This window comes from Typopeltis vanoorti, chromosome 12, assembly GCF_054136105.1.
Source record: "Typopeltis vanoorti isolate ZY-2024b chromosome 12, IOZ_Tvanoo_1.0, whole genome shotgun sequence".
Classification (NCBI taxonomy): Eukaryota; Metazoa; Arthropoda; class Arachnida; order Uropygi; family Thelyphonidae; genus Typopeltis; species Typopeltis vanoorti.
Window position 1 is genome coordinate 58,455,018 of NC_143560.1, and position 16,548 is coordinate 58,471,565.

The window sequence follows — 16,548 nt, forward strand, 5'->3', positions numbered from 1 at the left end:
ATCATTCTAACTCTCTCACTCTTTTCTTTTGCTACCTCAAACAATTCATTCAGGTCTTCTATCATTTCCATTTTATCTCCTTTCAAATCATTCATACCTGCCACAACAATCATTTCTTTCACCCTTTCCTTTTGCTTTCTAATAGAATTAGTGTGCCTACATACATCTTAAAAATAAATGTTACAGATTTTAAAAATTTTCTATCTATACATTTTTATGGCTAACAATTTTAAAAAATCACTCACTAGAATGAAATATCTAATTACAGTACGGCCACGCTTTTGTACAGCTTCACTTGTCTTAGTGCCAAGAATAGTCGATTCATGCTGAAGGGGAGAAAGAAATGAAGGACGTACAAATCGGTCGCCAACACGCAAAATCACGTGCTTTATAGATAAAATTTCCCAACTGTTATACAAGCAAAATAGTTACCACTTTAAAAACTACAATGATCATAAAAGAGAAGTTAATTTTTTGACGTGTAATAATAAACACTCAACATAGAAGATGGATTGATTACCCTATTATTGGAATGGATTCTCCTTTTTGTGACATGCGCAAAAGTGTCGAAGGGTCTCGAATCTGTGGGCATACTATAGCAGATGACATAAACATTGGTGGTAAATTTTGGAACATAGGTGTAGTAGGCCATTAAAAATAATTTTGTAAAATGTTTGAAATAGGTAACTAAATTATTTCATTCTGGTGAGTGATTTTTTAAAATTGTTAGCCATAAAAATGTATAGATAGAAAATGTTTAAAATCTGTAACATTTATTTTTAAGATGTATGTAAGGCACCCTAATCGAGGGATTACTGTATATGCAATTCAAGTCAAATGAGCATGCTTTAGAATAGTTAATAATAAGGATTCAGGAAAGTCATATAATTCAATATTTATCTTATTAAGACAATTAGCAATTACAAACCTATAACTAATTGTAGGTTTCATTAAACAAAGCATCACTTATAAGGAGAAGAAAGTTATGATACCATCATGCTGCAAGTCTCTGGTCAAGCCTGTTGCATTATGGCTTTATTCATTATTATTATTATTACATGACACCTCCAGGAAGTCCAAAGACTCGTCGAGGGAGGGCACCTACTCCACGACTCTCCGTCTCCACCACTCAAACCACCAACTACAACTGCTTTCATAATGTACACCAACAGCATCTACTGCCGACCACCACTAGTATTTTCACAGACAATTACAAACATCCATGCAAACGGCAGGATTCAAATCTGCAACCTTTTGGCTGGAGAGTGGATATGCTAACTACTCAGCCAACTGGTCCAGCAATGGATGTTAAGAGAACTGAAAACATTCAGAGAAGATTCACTAAGTAAGAGAAGTGATGTATCAAGATAGTTGAAATTGGTTGGTTGGTTTTAATTTTCTTGAATTTTTCTAACAGGAGATGGAAAGAGACTTGATTGAAGTTTGCAAGTTAGTTATAGGCATAACAGAAGATAGCAAGTGTTTGTTGTATTTCAGTAACAAGACTAAACTAGAGGATGTGAAAAGATTAGAAAGAAGAAAATTAGAACAAATATAAGGAACAATGAGTATCGGTTTCTGGAAATTAATTTTAGGTAGTCCCAAGTTTAACAGTAATACAAAGAGCTGAGGATTATGAACCAAGAACTAAGCTCATGACTGATTTTTATAATAACAATAATAATCCACAATAGCTACAAACTCTTAAGGCCATCACCTGCCCTGATTGGCTTTTATAACCCTATAATTTAGGATAAGGTAGTTAGTCTCATGTATAATGGATATATTTAGCCTGTAAATTGCATGTGTTCTGGCTAGTTTGCCTGGATTCAGGATGAAAAATTCAAGTTTTCAGGAGGAAAAAATCTGCCACCTCTATTTGAGACCAGTTAATTCACCTTCTGTTGTGAAAATCCCTGATAAAAAGGTTCTTTGTTTCCTAAAGAGAATTTGAACTCACCTCTTTCCATCTGAAGGGGTTCTTTGATACCAGCTGAGCTATGGAGGCTCACAAGTTTTTCAGTTGAATTTTATTTGTAAAATTAGTATTTGTGAACTGTTTTAGTGATAAAGCGCCTCCTTAGTGCAATTGGAAGTACGACGGTACATTGCACCCTTCGATTGGAATAGGCCTAAGTTCAATTCTCGTCGTGACAGGAGGAATCTTTATGTGGACTTTTTCAGTTGAAGGTGAGTTAGCTGATCTCATATGGAGGTAGCAGGGTTTTTTCTCCCGGAAACTTGGGTTTTTCATCCCGCATACAGATAAATCGGCCCTTCAGAACACACGCAATTTACAGACAAAAAATACTAGTTGTGGTGGTGGGTGGTAGATGGCATTGATCGAGATGATTGGTAGTAGAGGTTCAGTGTAGTGGTAGAGACAGTTGTATAGTAGGTGTCCTCCCGTGATGAGTCTTTGGACTCCTTGGAGGTGCCATGAATAATAATAATAATAATAATATAAAAAATCTCATTCTCAAGTTATATATAGCAACACCTCAAAAGCTCAGTGATGATTAACCCCATGAAATTGTAAATGTGTAACAACAGTACTAATTAAATTTAGTCATTAAATGGTAGTCCTTAAAAGAGATATTGATGGGAAAATGTACCTGCATATTCTTGACAGGAAAGATGATCTCTGTATTTGTTGCAATTCTTTAAAGGTGTGTGTGTACTTGAAGAATTTTTTAAAAAATTTATTTAATAGTGAATTCAGTAATCAAGTTGAGATGACATTAGATCTAAAATGCCACACTTTCAGAAACAATACATGCACATGGAAATATGAAATACAAAAATATAATCAAGTAAATAAGCAAACAAAAAAAGATAAGAAAAATATAACATTTATATATTATGCAGGGTGAATTCCCCTTCCTCCTCCCACACACAAAAAAGCCCAAATGATAAAATTTTAAAAGTCAGACATAATTTATTCTACTTAGGAAGTAGAATAAATTGTTCCTGGCAAGTGTGATGAGGAACCAGAATTTACCCAAAAGTGAAGCCATGTTTTCTTCCAGAATGTCTCAAACATATCCACATATCAGTCCTTTGTGATAGTGATATTTTCCTTCTATGCATTTTATTCTGCATGTGAATAAAATTCAAGGTGGTTGTGACTTCCATGAAGATCAAAGTGAAGCCTTGTCTGACATTCAAAGGAGCTAAGAAAAGAAAGTTGGGCTATCATCACTTTGAGCAAGCAATTTGCTACCTTTCTTTATTAGTTTATCATTATCAGAGATTATTATTATTTGATTATTAATAACATCACACCTACATGGAGTCGAAGGACTCATCACAGAAGGTACACACTGTTATGCACAATTCTCATCAAACTGTGCTGTAAACTCATTCAATGCATTTACATTCACCACACACACACACACACACACTAAAGCAATGCATTCCACTTATCAACCACTATAATGGTGAGTGGGATGCAATATTGAAGAAAAAGAAAAAAAAAAGGTATGAATCGTGTGCTAGTGGGATAACATGAAATTAAATTATGTGCACTATCATTTAATTTATACAACCCAACCTGATTTCTTTTTTTCTGACTAAACCATAAATTACATCTACAACAACCACAGGCCATATTACTTTCCAAATTACATACAGTATGATTCCTTCCACCACAAGGGCAGTGCTTTTGCATGATCCAGTATTTCCTTGCCAGAGGATGTTTAATCTTGAATCTCTTCTTTTGGGCCCTCTCTGGCTTAAGATTTGCTTACCCTATCATGTATCATTCACCTGTTATCTCTATTGTTCCTGCAACTCTAAAAATAGTTCTAACCTCTTAGAACTCTTACCCTTGAAGCCTGAGTTCCTGCAATCCATGTACCTTAACTGTGAAGTCATTGGTGATCACTTGAATGCCACAACACTAGCTGGCTCCCATTTTCCAATTTCACTCACTAGGCTACAAGAGAAGCCAATGTATTTGTTGTAAATAGTGACCTAAAGAATGTTATTCAACTACCAATCATATTTAGCAATCCCCTCCTCTCGCTCACCACTCTGGATCATAACCAGTTTTTCTACATACACTGTTGAGGTGACTGTTCTTCTTGATAATGCAGATCAGTTTCATCCAAGTTTAATTTCTAGTGTAATGCCTCTAATTTCATGCTTCCTGTGGCCTTCTAACAGAAAATACATCAGAAGACTCTTGAACAACCTGTATACCAAAAAGGTTTTTGATCATGATGATTCTTCAGTAGTGCTCAATAGATGTGCTGATAAGCTAACATCTGTTCTTTATCCTCTCTGCACTGTGTTATATTTAGCTGGTATCCACTCCACAGCATGGAAGTAAGCCTACCTACAGCTAGTTCAAAAAGGTAGTAAGTATCTGCTGTCAAACTATTGACCTAATCAAGATCCATTGCATATATATCTCTTTGTCCCTTCTCTACCTATCTTTGGATGTGTATCATGGAAAGGCTGGAAGAAACCTGTACCGTTGCACTTGACATTTTCAAGGCATTTCATCGAGTGTTTGGCATTGAGGGCTTCTCAGCATATTGCCATATTATTATTATTTTATTATTATCATTACACCCTCCATGGAGTCAACAGATTCATCATGGGAGGTTCATTTAACTACAACATATTTATCATATAGAATCTTAAAATCCTTAACACATTGACAACACATTTTGGTAATGCATTTCATTCACAGACAATTCTCCAAATAAAAAAATCTACTCCTCACACCCTTCTTCACCACACTTTTACATAACTTCCAGGAAGGACTTCTGGTTCTTTCCCTCTCACCTTTTATTCTTTTTATAATTCCCTCTGTATTTATCTGATAAAATCCTCTCACTAATTTAAATGTCTCTATCATATCACCTCTCTTCCTTTTTTTTTTTTTTTTTTTTTTCTCTAAATCCAGAGTAAATTATTAAAAAAGGGTGGCACACCAATTGGCAATTCCTATAGGTAGAGATGACCTGCTAATGCTTCTGCCTGATATCTCCACTTGGGCCTGGCTCCCACTGAAGAGACCTCAATAAAGGTCGAAACTAGTCTGGGTAGTGGCCCTTCCCTTAATGCATAACATTAGACATATCCGCAAGGAGATGTGTTTTGCATTATAGGAGATACTGAGATAGGAGTGTTGGTAGCTTGCTCCACCTTTGCAACGAGTTGCCCTGGTATGTACCACCTTAACCCAGTCCTGAAGATACTTTCAGGCGCAAACTTTGTTTGCTCACACTTGGATAAAGGATTAAACTAAATTTATTATTACACCTCTCTTCCTCCTATCCACCAAATTCTGCAATCCACATTTCTTCAACATCTCTCCATAGTCAGCATTCCAAACTCTTGATATTGTCTTAGTTACTCATCTCTGGATCCTCTCCAATGTCTCCACATCACACTGAAAACTAAGTGACCGACCAGATCTGAGTGCAGTAGTCCAAGTGTGGTCTGTCACTTCTTATCATAGCAGCACTACGATGTGCAACCTTTGCAAAACTAGCAAATGCCCTCTAAACTTCAGACTACTATCAACCATCGCTCTCTAATCTCATCCATGTCCTGCACCATTGATATAGTACACAGCCATATATTTCTGCACTCCAAAATGCAACACCTTGCACTTATTGATATTAAAATTACAACTCAGCTGGGTTGTAGTTTTAATATCAATAAGTGCAAGGTGTATTAACATCAGCTAGTTCTTGGGTGTGGACAGCAGGGTTTTTCCCCCAGTTTATCTGGGGTTTTTCATCCCGCAAGCAGGCAAACTGGGCCCCATGAACACACGCTACTACAGTCAAAAAAACATGTTACCCCCTCAGCAGCAGGCTCGGCGACAGGCCGGCTGGGGGGGGGGGTTGTACTAACATAGTCATATCTGTGTAACATGTGGATCCTACAATGGAAGTTTGAAAAATGTGCAGAGGAAGAAGAAATGCTACTTATAATTCTTCCTAACTTTGCATCATAGCCTGTCTAAAATTTCTTTATGCTGTTCAGAAGAAGGAAGCTCAGCTGATTGATTACATCTGTCACACAGATTCTCTTCATCCATTTTAGTCATGAACCTTTATGAAATTTCTTTATGCTGTTGATTAGAAAGTACTGAAGTGTGCATGCATGCATGCTGGTGAGGTCATCAATCAGCTGAACTGTTCACTTGTAAACAGCATAAAGAAATTTTAGAAAGATTGATGACTGTTGATAAGAAAGTACCTGATGAGAGTCTGTGTGTTTGTATGTGAGAGACAGAGAGATTGTTGATTAGCTCAACTGGTCTCGCCTCTTTTGCATCTATGATGATGTTGAACAGCTGTCCAGCATCATCTTACAGTTTAAATGTGAACTCACCAAACTTGTTACTTCCATTCATCTTTCATTTCATGTACCTAAGTTATCTGGAACAGTCTTCTTCATAAAGTATTCCCCAGGGACTAGAACCATCAGTTCTTTAAAAATAACTGCTGGTGAGTGTGGGCCATGGTAGTTTGCTCTTGACCATGGCCCCCACTCAGCATCATGTGTGGGAGTGATATGTAAAGGTTCTAAGCTACTGATATATTAGTGTTTCACATGCTAGTGCCACAAAAGAGTTCTAGTAGTTTAAATTAATTATTTATATACTTCAAGTTGTATTACTACCGCACAACTTTTGTATTCACAAGACAGAATATAACATTTGTAAACCTGGATGGGAGAGAGAGAGTCATCAATATCAGCAAAGTAGAGTTGCAATTTTAGTAGGAGGAGTTTTAAAGTATTTGCTTATAGTGTTCGCAAAGTTAGCTGAGTGGCTATGTGCTTCGCAACCATATGTGTGGGAAAGGAGTATCCTGCATTCGATCCGTCGCCAACGTGAGGAGCGTAGGATCTTTCTCAGACATAGCCAAGTTAGCCGGTCTTGGGCATGGCAGGGTTTTTCTTCCCACAAGCAGGCAAACCTGCACCCATGAACAAATGCCTCTACAGACATAGGATACCTCCAGGAATAAGGAGTAACCAACTTATCTGTAGGAATTTGGTTCCAAATGTCTACATGGTAAAAAGTGTACAGTTATGCATGAGCGTAAATTAGGATGGGAATTGTTTATAGCATTTATATCATAAGGGACTTTGTGGCATGCAGTACTTGCGGCATGTATGCGTCTCGGGAATTACATATGTGGCTTGTTAAAGAGAGTGGAGAGCGTATGTGCGCAAAATGCAGGCAGTTGGAGGAAATAAGTACATTAGATATATCAATATCCGACTTTGTTGCTCCAGGAACTGGGAATGAATGTAGGAAGACAAGTAGTGTGATAGGAGAGAATGAGAAAATAATAGTTGATAGTGTGGAAGGTGTGAATGACTGTGAAAGTTTAGGAGATGGTTTTGTTTGGGAGAGTGAATTTAGATTAAGAGTGACTGACCTGCAGAGGGAGATAGATGAGTTGAAAGAGGAGGTGGAATGTCTTGTGAATGAGAGCAGAAGTATGAAAGATAAGATTAGGAGAATGGAAGAGATGAATGCAAGGCGAATCAGAGTAGGAGAGAGAGAGCATTTAGGGAGTATGAGTGAGAGGTATGGGGGTGCTAGGAGAGGAGAGAATGGAAACAGTAGAAGAGAGGGAATGAGAGAGAGGTATGGGAATGCTAGCAGATGAGAGGATGGACAGTAGGAGAGACAGAATGAGAGAGAGATATGGAAGTGCTAGAAGAGGAGAGAATGGAAACGGTAGGAGAGATGGAATGAGAGAGAGGTATGGGAATGCTAGAAGACGAGAGGATGGAAACAGTAGTAGGAGAGACAGAATGAGAGAGGGATATGGAAGTGCTAGAAGTGGAGAAAATGGAAACGGTAGAAGAGATGGAATGAGAGAGAGGTATGGGAATGCTAGAAGACGAGAGGATGGAAACGGTAGTAGGAGAGACAGAATGAGAGAGGGATATGGAAGTGCTAGAAGTGGAGAAAATGGAAACAGTAGGAGAGAGGGATATGGAAGTGCTAGAAGTGGAGAGAATGGAAACAGTAGGAGAGATGGAATGAGAGAGAGGTATGGGAATGCTAGAAGATGAGAGGATGGAAACGGTAGTAGGAGAGACAGAATGAGAGAGGGATATGGAAGTGCTAGAAGTGGAGAAAATGGAAACAGTAGGAGAGAGGGATATGGAAGTGCTAGAAGTGGAGAGAATGGAAACAGTAGGAGAGATGGAATGAGAGAGAGGTATGGGAATGCTAGCAGACGAGAGGATGGAAACAGTAGGAGAGACAGAATGAGAGAGAGATATGGAAGTGCTAGAAGAGGAGAGAATGGAAACGGTAGGAGAGATGGAATGAGAGAGAGGTATGGGAATGCTAGAAGACGAGAGGATGGAAACAGTAGTAGGAGAGACAGAATGAGAGAGGGATATGGAAGTGCTAGAAGTGGAGAAAATGGAACAGTAGGAGAGAGGGATATGGAAGTGCTAGAAGTGGAGAAAATGGAAACAGTAGGAGAGAGGGAATGAGAGAGATGTATGGGAGTGCTAGAAGAGGAGAGAATGGAAACAGTAGAAAAGAGAGGTATGGCAATGAAAGAAGAGGAGAGATGGCGACTCAATGATCCGTGGTGTTCAAGATAGGATGCGTGAGGAGTGTTTGCCAGGAGGAACAATAGAAAGGGTGGCTATGGCAATTAAGAGAGGTGAAAGAGTGGATGAGATGATTGTGATGGTAGGAACGAATGACTTGAGTGGTAATGTAAGTCGGGCAGCGAGAGATATGAGATTTTTGCTTGAGACTGTACGGAAGAAGACAGAGAGAGGAAAAATAGCGTGCGTGTTGCCTAGGTATGATAATGATGAGCTGAGCAGAAGAGCAGTGATATTGAATGGCATAATAGCGAGAATGTGTGACAAGAGAGGACTGGTATATGTGGATGCTTGGAGTGCATTTGAGGAAAGAGAGGAATTGTATGCGAGAGACTGTTTACATTTGAATGAGGAAGGATGTAGGCATCTGGAGAGATTGCTGTTCTGAACGAGTCAGTGTGTCCCAGGGAGGATGATAGCAGGGGTGGCCTCTTGTGGGAATGGATACTTGGGAGAAGGGAGACAATGTCAGGTAACACTGAGCCCAGTGGAGTCTAGAAGGGATAATGCTGGGTATAGAAACAATGCCATTTATATACTTTATACTAATGCCAGGAGTATCCGGAATAAGGGAGAGGAATTGGTGGCGCAGATAGCATCAGCCTGGCCAAAAATTATTGCGATCACCGAGACGTGGTTGACAGAAGGGGATATAACAACAGGAATAGAAGTCGCTGGGTATAGCATTTTTCACCAGGATAGGAGGGGAAAGCGTGGTGGTGGGGTACTGCTTATGATAAGTGATGACCTATGTCCTCTAAGAGTGGAGAATTTGAAAGGAAGTGAGACAAATGATTTTGAGAGCGTATGGTGTGAGGTAGAGGTAGGCAAGACAGGATATTTAGTGGGGTGTTGCTACAGACCCAGGAGCACAGAGGATGGGGACCAGGAGATGTTTAGACAGCTAAGTTTGGCAAATGCAAGAAGAATGATTGTTATGGGAAATTTTAACTTCAGTAGTATAAATTGGAGAGAGGAAGATGCATGTAGCAATAGGGGAATGGAATTTCTAGAATTCTTGAGGGACAAATGTCTTAGGCAACATGTAATAGAGGGAACAAGAGATTCAAAAGTTTTGGATTTGGTTATAGCATCAGAAGAGTTGATAATAACTGAGTTGACATCTCTCCCACCAGTTGGAGAGAGTGACCATATGGTGTTGACTTGGAAAATGAATAGACATGGAGGAGTATCAAAGAGATGGGAACTTATGTGGAATTATAAGGCAGGTGATTATAATAGTCTTAGACGTCAACTTCGGGAAATTTCATGGAGGGAGGAATTAGAAGGCCGGGATATCACTAGTGCGTGGGAAATTGTGAAAGAATATTTGTTATCAGCAATGGTAAGTTGTATACCACGAGTGAAGAAGAGGACGCAATTTGGAGTAAAGTGGATGACAAACAATATTAAACAGGAATTGCATGCAAAAAAGAGGCTATGGAAGAGATATAAGGAGACAGGTGAAGAGAAGATGCATGAAGAATATAAGACACAGGCCAGAAGAGTGACTAGTGTGGTAAGGAAAGCGAAACTGGAATATGAGAGGCGATTGGCCCTAAGATCCAAAGAAAATCCTAGGGAATTTTTTAGCTATGTGGCCAGTAGGAGGAGAAATGACTGTGGAAGAATGATATTGTGGGATAAAAATGGGAATACAGTGACTGATGCAGAGGACATAGTAGAATTGTTCAATGAACACTTTATTGGAATATTTCATCCTAGAGGAGTCAGTTTTAATGCTAGAGGGATAGAACTGGTTCGAGGTCTGGAGGTACAGGAGGAGAGTGTGTTTCAGATACTGAGTACTCTGGATGTCAGTAAAGCTGTTGGACTGGATGGTATTTCACCACGAGTTTTAAGAGAATGTGCTAGGGAGTTGACAGTGCCTTTAACGTGGCTTTTCAATGAAAGTCTGGCTTAGGCGAAGGTGCCCAGGGAATGGAAGGAAGGTAAGATAGTGCCATTACATAAGGGTGGTAACAGACTGGAAGTGTCTAATTATAGACCAGTCTGTGTGTCATCAGTAGTTGTTAAGATCTTGGAGAAAGTAGTGAGGGACCGTATACAGCATTGGGCAGATGAGGGTAATGTTATCTGTGAGAATCAACATGGATTTGTGAAAGGATGCTCTTGTTTTAGCAATATGCTAGCCTTTTATAATAAAGTTACAAGAATGTTAGATGAGGGAAAGGCATATACTGTAATTTTCTTAGACTTGGCGAAGGCATTTGACAGGGTGCGACATGATAAGCTGATATTTAAGTTGCAGCACATGGGTCTGGATGTCAGATTGGTCAACTGGATTCAGGATTGGCTGTCTGATAGGTATCAGAGAGTTGTGTATGGTGGAGCAGTTTCCAGGAGGCAGAGGGTTACAAGTGGGGTCCCACAGGGCTCAGTACTAGGACCTATATTGTTTAACCTTTATATCAATGACATAGCCAGTGGATTGCAGGGGGATATTCAGTTGTTTGCAGATGATGCGAAGCTGGGAAGGATTATTAGTAATAGTGCAGATGTGGTAGCCCTGCAAGAGGATTTAAATAAGCTGGATAGATGGGCAAATGAATGGGGGTGTCAGTTTAATGCAGCAAAATTTAAGGTCTTGAGGTTTGGGAAACATCGATAGGATGCTGCATACTCTATGGGAGGAGTTATACTGGAGGAAGTAGGGGAGACAAGAGATCTGGGGTTGATGATTGATAGAAACCTGAAGTTTAGGGGACATATTGCAAAGGTGGTGAAGGTAACACAGAGGATTGCTGCTATTATGAGAAGGACACTGACCTGCAGAGATAAGAGGGTTATCATTCTGTTGTATAAGTCTCTGATCAGACCACACTTGGACTATTGTTCTCAGATTTGATCCCCAGGATTTGAAGGGGATAAATTAACTGTGGAAAGGATACAAAGACGGATGACAAAGATGGTTTCAGGACTGTACAAGGATAGTTATGAGGATCGGCTGAGAGAATGTGGACTGCAGAGTTTGGTGGATAGAAGGAGGAGAGGTGATATGATTGAGACTTTTAAACTGTTGAGAGGTGGTTACAGGGTTGACACTGGGGAGTTCTTTCGCTTGGTTGAACAGCGGGAAGGAGTGATGACAAGAGGCCATCCCTGGAAGTTACGAAAGGAAACTGTGAGCAAGAGGGTAAGGAGTGGTTTCTTTGTGTGGAGTGTGGTTGAGCCGTGGAATGCATTGCCTGATGGAGTGGTGGGAGCGAGAACGGTCAGTGAGTTTAAAGAGTGGTATGATAGACTTTGTGTTTCTCAGGGGGGGGGGGACCTCCCCTCGATGAGACTTGACAGACTTTATGTCTTAGGAAGGACCTCCCTCGATGAGTCTTTTGACTCCTTGGAGGCCTGAATAATAATAATAATAATAATAATAATAATTTTTATAAAATGCAGTGTTCTGCAAATGTATGGTGGTGATTATATGATATTGTATATGATTTTCTGTTCTTTTATTATATAAAGCTTTTCTGCAAAGATATTTTCTATATAATATGAATGTATTTTTTTTATTAATTATGATATCTTATCACAGTATATTTTTTTCCAATATAATGACATATACGAGAGTGAAAAAATTGATGATTTTCTAACATGTTTTTGTGCAGGATGAATGGGCAGATTTTCTTCTGTGATTAGTAAACATGATACGCAGGAAAATTTCATTTAAATAGCTTACATGCAAATTATTCTCTAAATAATTGTATAATCTGATATCTGAAAACATTTTCAAGATATATTACTAATTTTATTCAATTGATCTAAACTCATAGGTGATAAAGGTTATCCTGGTTATGGATATGCTAGAAAAGGACCAGTTGGACCTCCTGGGCTCCCAGGACCTCCAGGTGAACCAGGACCACCAGGAAGAAGCACAGATGGAATTCCTGGAAGGCCTGGTCCAAATGGTGATGATTGTGGTTATTGCATTCCAGGCTTAATAGGTTCTAAAGGTGATAAAGGAGATAGTGGACGTCAAGGTAAGTAATAATTAAAACACTTCTTTCTTTTTTTATTACCTTGTTTTTTTTTAATGTTTAATGTTTAAGTTACAAATGTAAATTGTTTTAGGCAGAATACACACACACAAACACAGTTCATAATGTAGTAAATCAGAATAAGTTATTAATCAAAATAAAACTAATTAAAAAACATGTTTCAACCTAATTACATAGAATTTTTTCAGGTGTCAAGCACACATGTGTCACTTTGTTATAGTACATAAGTAAGTTGGTAAGAGATGACCAGACCGTAACAAACCCATGGTGACATGCATAGAGGATACTGCAATTATCAACCCACTTTTATACCATAGTTCTAACCAACCTCTCCAATACTTTTTAACTACAACTCCAGATATGCAGATTGGCCTATAATTTATTGTTATAACCTTATCACCACTTTTGTGAAATGGAAGGAATTGTACCGTCCTTCCAATCATTTGGGATTTTTACTGTTGCCTTTAGTCATTTACTCACTTTTAATAGTAACAGTTGAGATGGGTAAAGAGAATGGTAAAATAACAAGATGATAATGCTAGGTGTTACAACGTCATTTGCTAAAATACCACATGGAATTCTCTTATACAAGTTAGATGAATTGGGATGGATGCAGCCTAATCTGATCATATACAGTTGATAGAAAGAACTGATACAATTGCCTCTGGATCAAGCCAGCTCCTAAACTTGTCATATTATCTGTTTTGTGGTTCCGTGTGTGTGTGTGTGTGTGTGTGTGTGTGTCCTGCTGTTTTTCATTGCAATGACTCTGCTATCTTCTACAGTAATGCTCCCCTCATCCTATTCTCTCTATCTCTCTGAAAATACTGTACCTCTCATATTCTGTTCTAGTTATCCATGTAGAAAGTTTTTTACCTTGGGTGTACTATACGTTAAAGATACCAAGAAATTTTATAAACTTGATTTTAATCCCTTTTTTCACAAGTAATCAAACAAGTAAGTAAGCTAAGTTTGCGACTGAAGTATTTTCAGTTTTGAGGCAACTCGTGGTAAAGGTGGCATAAACTCTCATCACTTGCCTAAGTATCCCATGATACAAAGCACATATCCTTACGGACATGTATTACGAGAAAGGTTTGGCTTTACCCAGTGGCAGACTCATCCCACCACTGAGCAGAACCACTCATATTTCATCTGAGGGGTAACAGCAACAGCCATGCCTCACTACTCAGACCGGTTTCCCTGTATTAAGTGTGGGGTTACCTCTCCAAAAACTCGTGAGATCCCCCCCCCCCTTGATCACTGAACAATGAGTAATCCAAAGGATCAAAAACTCAGCTTTGTTCCCCTCAGTAACAGGCTCACCCTTTCACTAAGAACTCTCAGCATTTGACTCTACCCAGTGGCAGGCTTATCCCACCACTGAGCAGAACCGCTCATATTTCATCTGAGGGGATAACGGCAACAGCCGTGCCTCAGTTAACTTCATGGGCTACAGCATTGCCATCCATTACCCCTCTACCTGGGTAACAGCAACAGCCAAGCCTCAGTTAGAACTTCATTGGTTACAGAATTGCCATCCATCATCCAAGCTTCCAACCAGTTTTGACCTTTATTGAGGTGTCGTCAGTGGGAGTCAGAACCAGAAGTGGTGATACCAAGTTGAAGTAATGCAGAACTTGTATTTACCTATACGAGTGCCAAAAGATTCTTTGACCTTATTAAATAAAAATCTCCAGGTGAGAGAAAGATGTAGAAAGTTTTTTACCTTGGGTGTACTATACGTTAAAGATACCAAGAAATTTTATAAATTTGGTTTTAATCCTTTTTTCCCAAGTAAGCAAACAAGCAAGTAAGCTAAGTTTGAGGTCTGAGGCAACTTGTGGTAAAGGTGGCATAAGTAACCTTGAGTACACCCAAGGTAAAAAGCTTTCTGCATCTTTCTCTCATCCGGAGATTTTTATTTAATAAGGTCAAAGCACCCAGTGGCAACTCGTATAGGTAAATATAAGTTCTGCATTACTTCAATCTGGGTATCACCACGTCTGGGCCTGGCTCCCACTGACGAGACCTCAATAAAGGTCGAAACTGGTTGGAAGCTTGGGTGATGGATGGCAGTGCTTTAGCCATTGAAGTTCTACCTGAGGCTCAGCTGTTGCTGTTACACAGGTAGAGGGAAAATGAATGGCAATGCTGTAGTCCATGAAGTTATGAGGCTTGACTGTTGCTGTTGCCCCTCAGATGAGATATGAGCAGTTCTGCTTGGTGGTGGGCTGGGCTTGCCGCTGGGTAGAGCCAACACTGAGAGTTCTTCTCAGTGACAGAGTGAGCCTGCTACTGAAGGGAACAACCATTGAGTTAAATGATCTTTTGAGTCACTCATTGTTGGGTGATCTGGGGGATCTCACAAGTTTTTTGGAGAGGTAACGCCACACTTAAACAGGGAAACTGGTCTGGGTAGTGACCCTTCCCATAACACATAGCATCATACATGTCCGTAAGGATGTGTGCTTTGTATTATGGGATACTAAGTAAGTCAAGCGATACTTCAGATACACACAAAGCTTATGCCACCTTTACCACAAGTTGCCTGAGACTTGAAAATACTTCAAGTGTAAATTTAGCTTACTTGCTTGTTTGCGTACTTGGGAAAAAAGAATGAAAACCAAGTTGATAAAATTTCTTGGTATCTTTGATGTTCAGTTATCCATGTTTAAGTCCTGTTACACCAACCAATGGCAAACACTCATCTCTCTTACTCCTGATGTATCTAGCATCATTATACATAAATAGCAGTATCCCATCAGGCTCACAATTACCTTTATACATTGTATTTATCAGAATACATTTTGAATTTGTTGGTCCTTCTTATCCTCATCATCTTGTAGATGCCTACATCTCTGTGTGTGTCGCGTGCGCGCGCACACACACTCACTCACTCACTCCCCTCCATTCCCTGACTGCACTTTCCCACTCTCACTGAACATTGCTTTTTCCAGACCACTTAACTCCAGATCCATTCAACTAGCAATGTATCAACTTTATGTATGTTCTTTTCTGCATAATTCAATCTGTAGGTCTACAAATTGCACACACACACACACACACACACACACACACACACACACACACACACACACACACACACACACACACACACACACACACACACACACACACACACACACACACAATCTGTACATTGAACATATTTGCAGTCATGAATGACACTCCTTTAACCCCAAGAAAGAAAAAAAAAACTGAAGTATTTTCCTTCTTGGGGTTAAAGAACAGGAATGGATGTGAGGGTCATTGAAAATTCTTAAAAAAAGTTTTCTCTATCCATTATTTTGAAATGATTATTAGATATTGTACTGTATTTCTAAAATAAAGCCTTGTTGTGTGTATGCCTCTTCAGCGTGGTGGTGATGGTGTGTGTGTGTGTGTGTGTGTGTGTGTGTGTGGAGAGGAATTTGTACACTAAACTTTTATTCACAAATCCATGTTTTTTTTTTTAACTGAAACTCTTCATAAATGTATACAGATAACTAATTTTGTAGGATAACTTGATTTGTTTCCTATCACAGTAATTTTTTGTACCACTCATTATATCACAAATGTAAATTGAATATTTATTTACCTTTACAAATCTATTTGTATGCATGTCTATTCTTTTCCTTAGTTGTACTAGTCATGTTTTTTTTTTGCCAGCCTGGCTGGCAGAGTAGTTAGCGTATCCGCTCTCCATTCAAGGCTGTGGGTTCGAATCCCAATGGTGGGATTCGAACCCACAGCCTTGGATGGAGAGCGATGGAGATGGAAACCTACCATTAGCATGGATGTTTGTGATTGTCTGTGGAAATACTAGTAGTGGTGGTGGTCAGCAGTAGATGGCATTGGTGGAGTTGAGAGCTGTAGGGCACATGCCCTCCCTCGATGAGTCTTTGGACTC

General features: G+C 39.3%; 1 protein-coding gene across 1 annotated transcript in view; it reads left to right on the top strand.

Annotated features, from left to right (window-relative positions):
• Window positions 1-16,548, top strand: part of LOC150100817 (uncharacterized) — a 975,156-nt gene that overhangs the window by 469,873 nt on the left and 488,735 nt on the right. Inside the window, exon 18 of the mRNA XM_090401910.1 lies at window positions 12,411-12,617. Within this exon, the coding sequence (XP_090258036.1) occupies window positions 12,411-12,617 (207 nt within the window). The remainder of the gene's footprint in view (window positions 1-12,410; window positions 12,618-16,548) is intronic.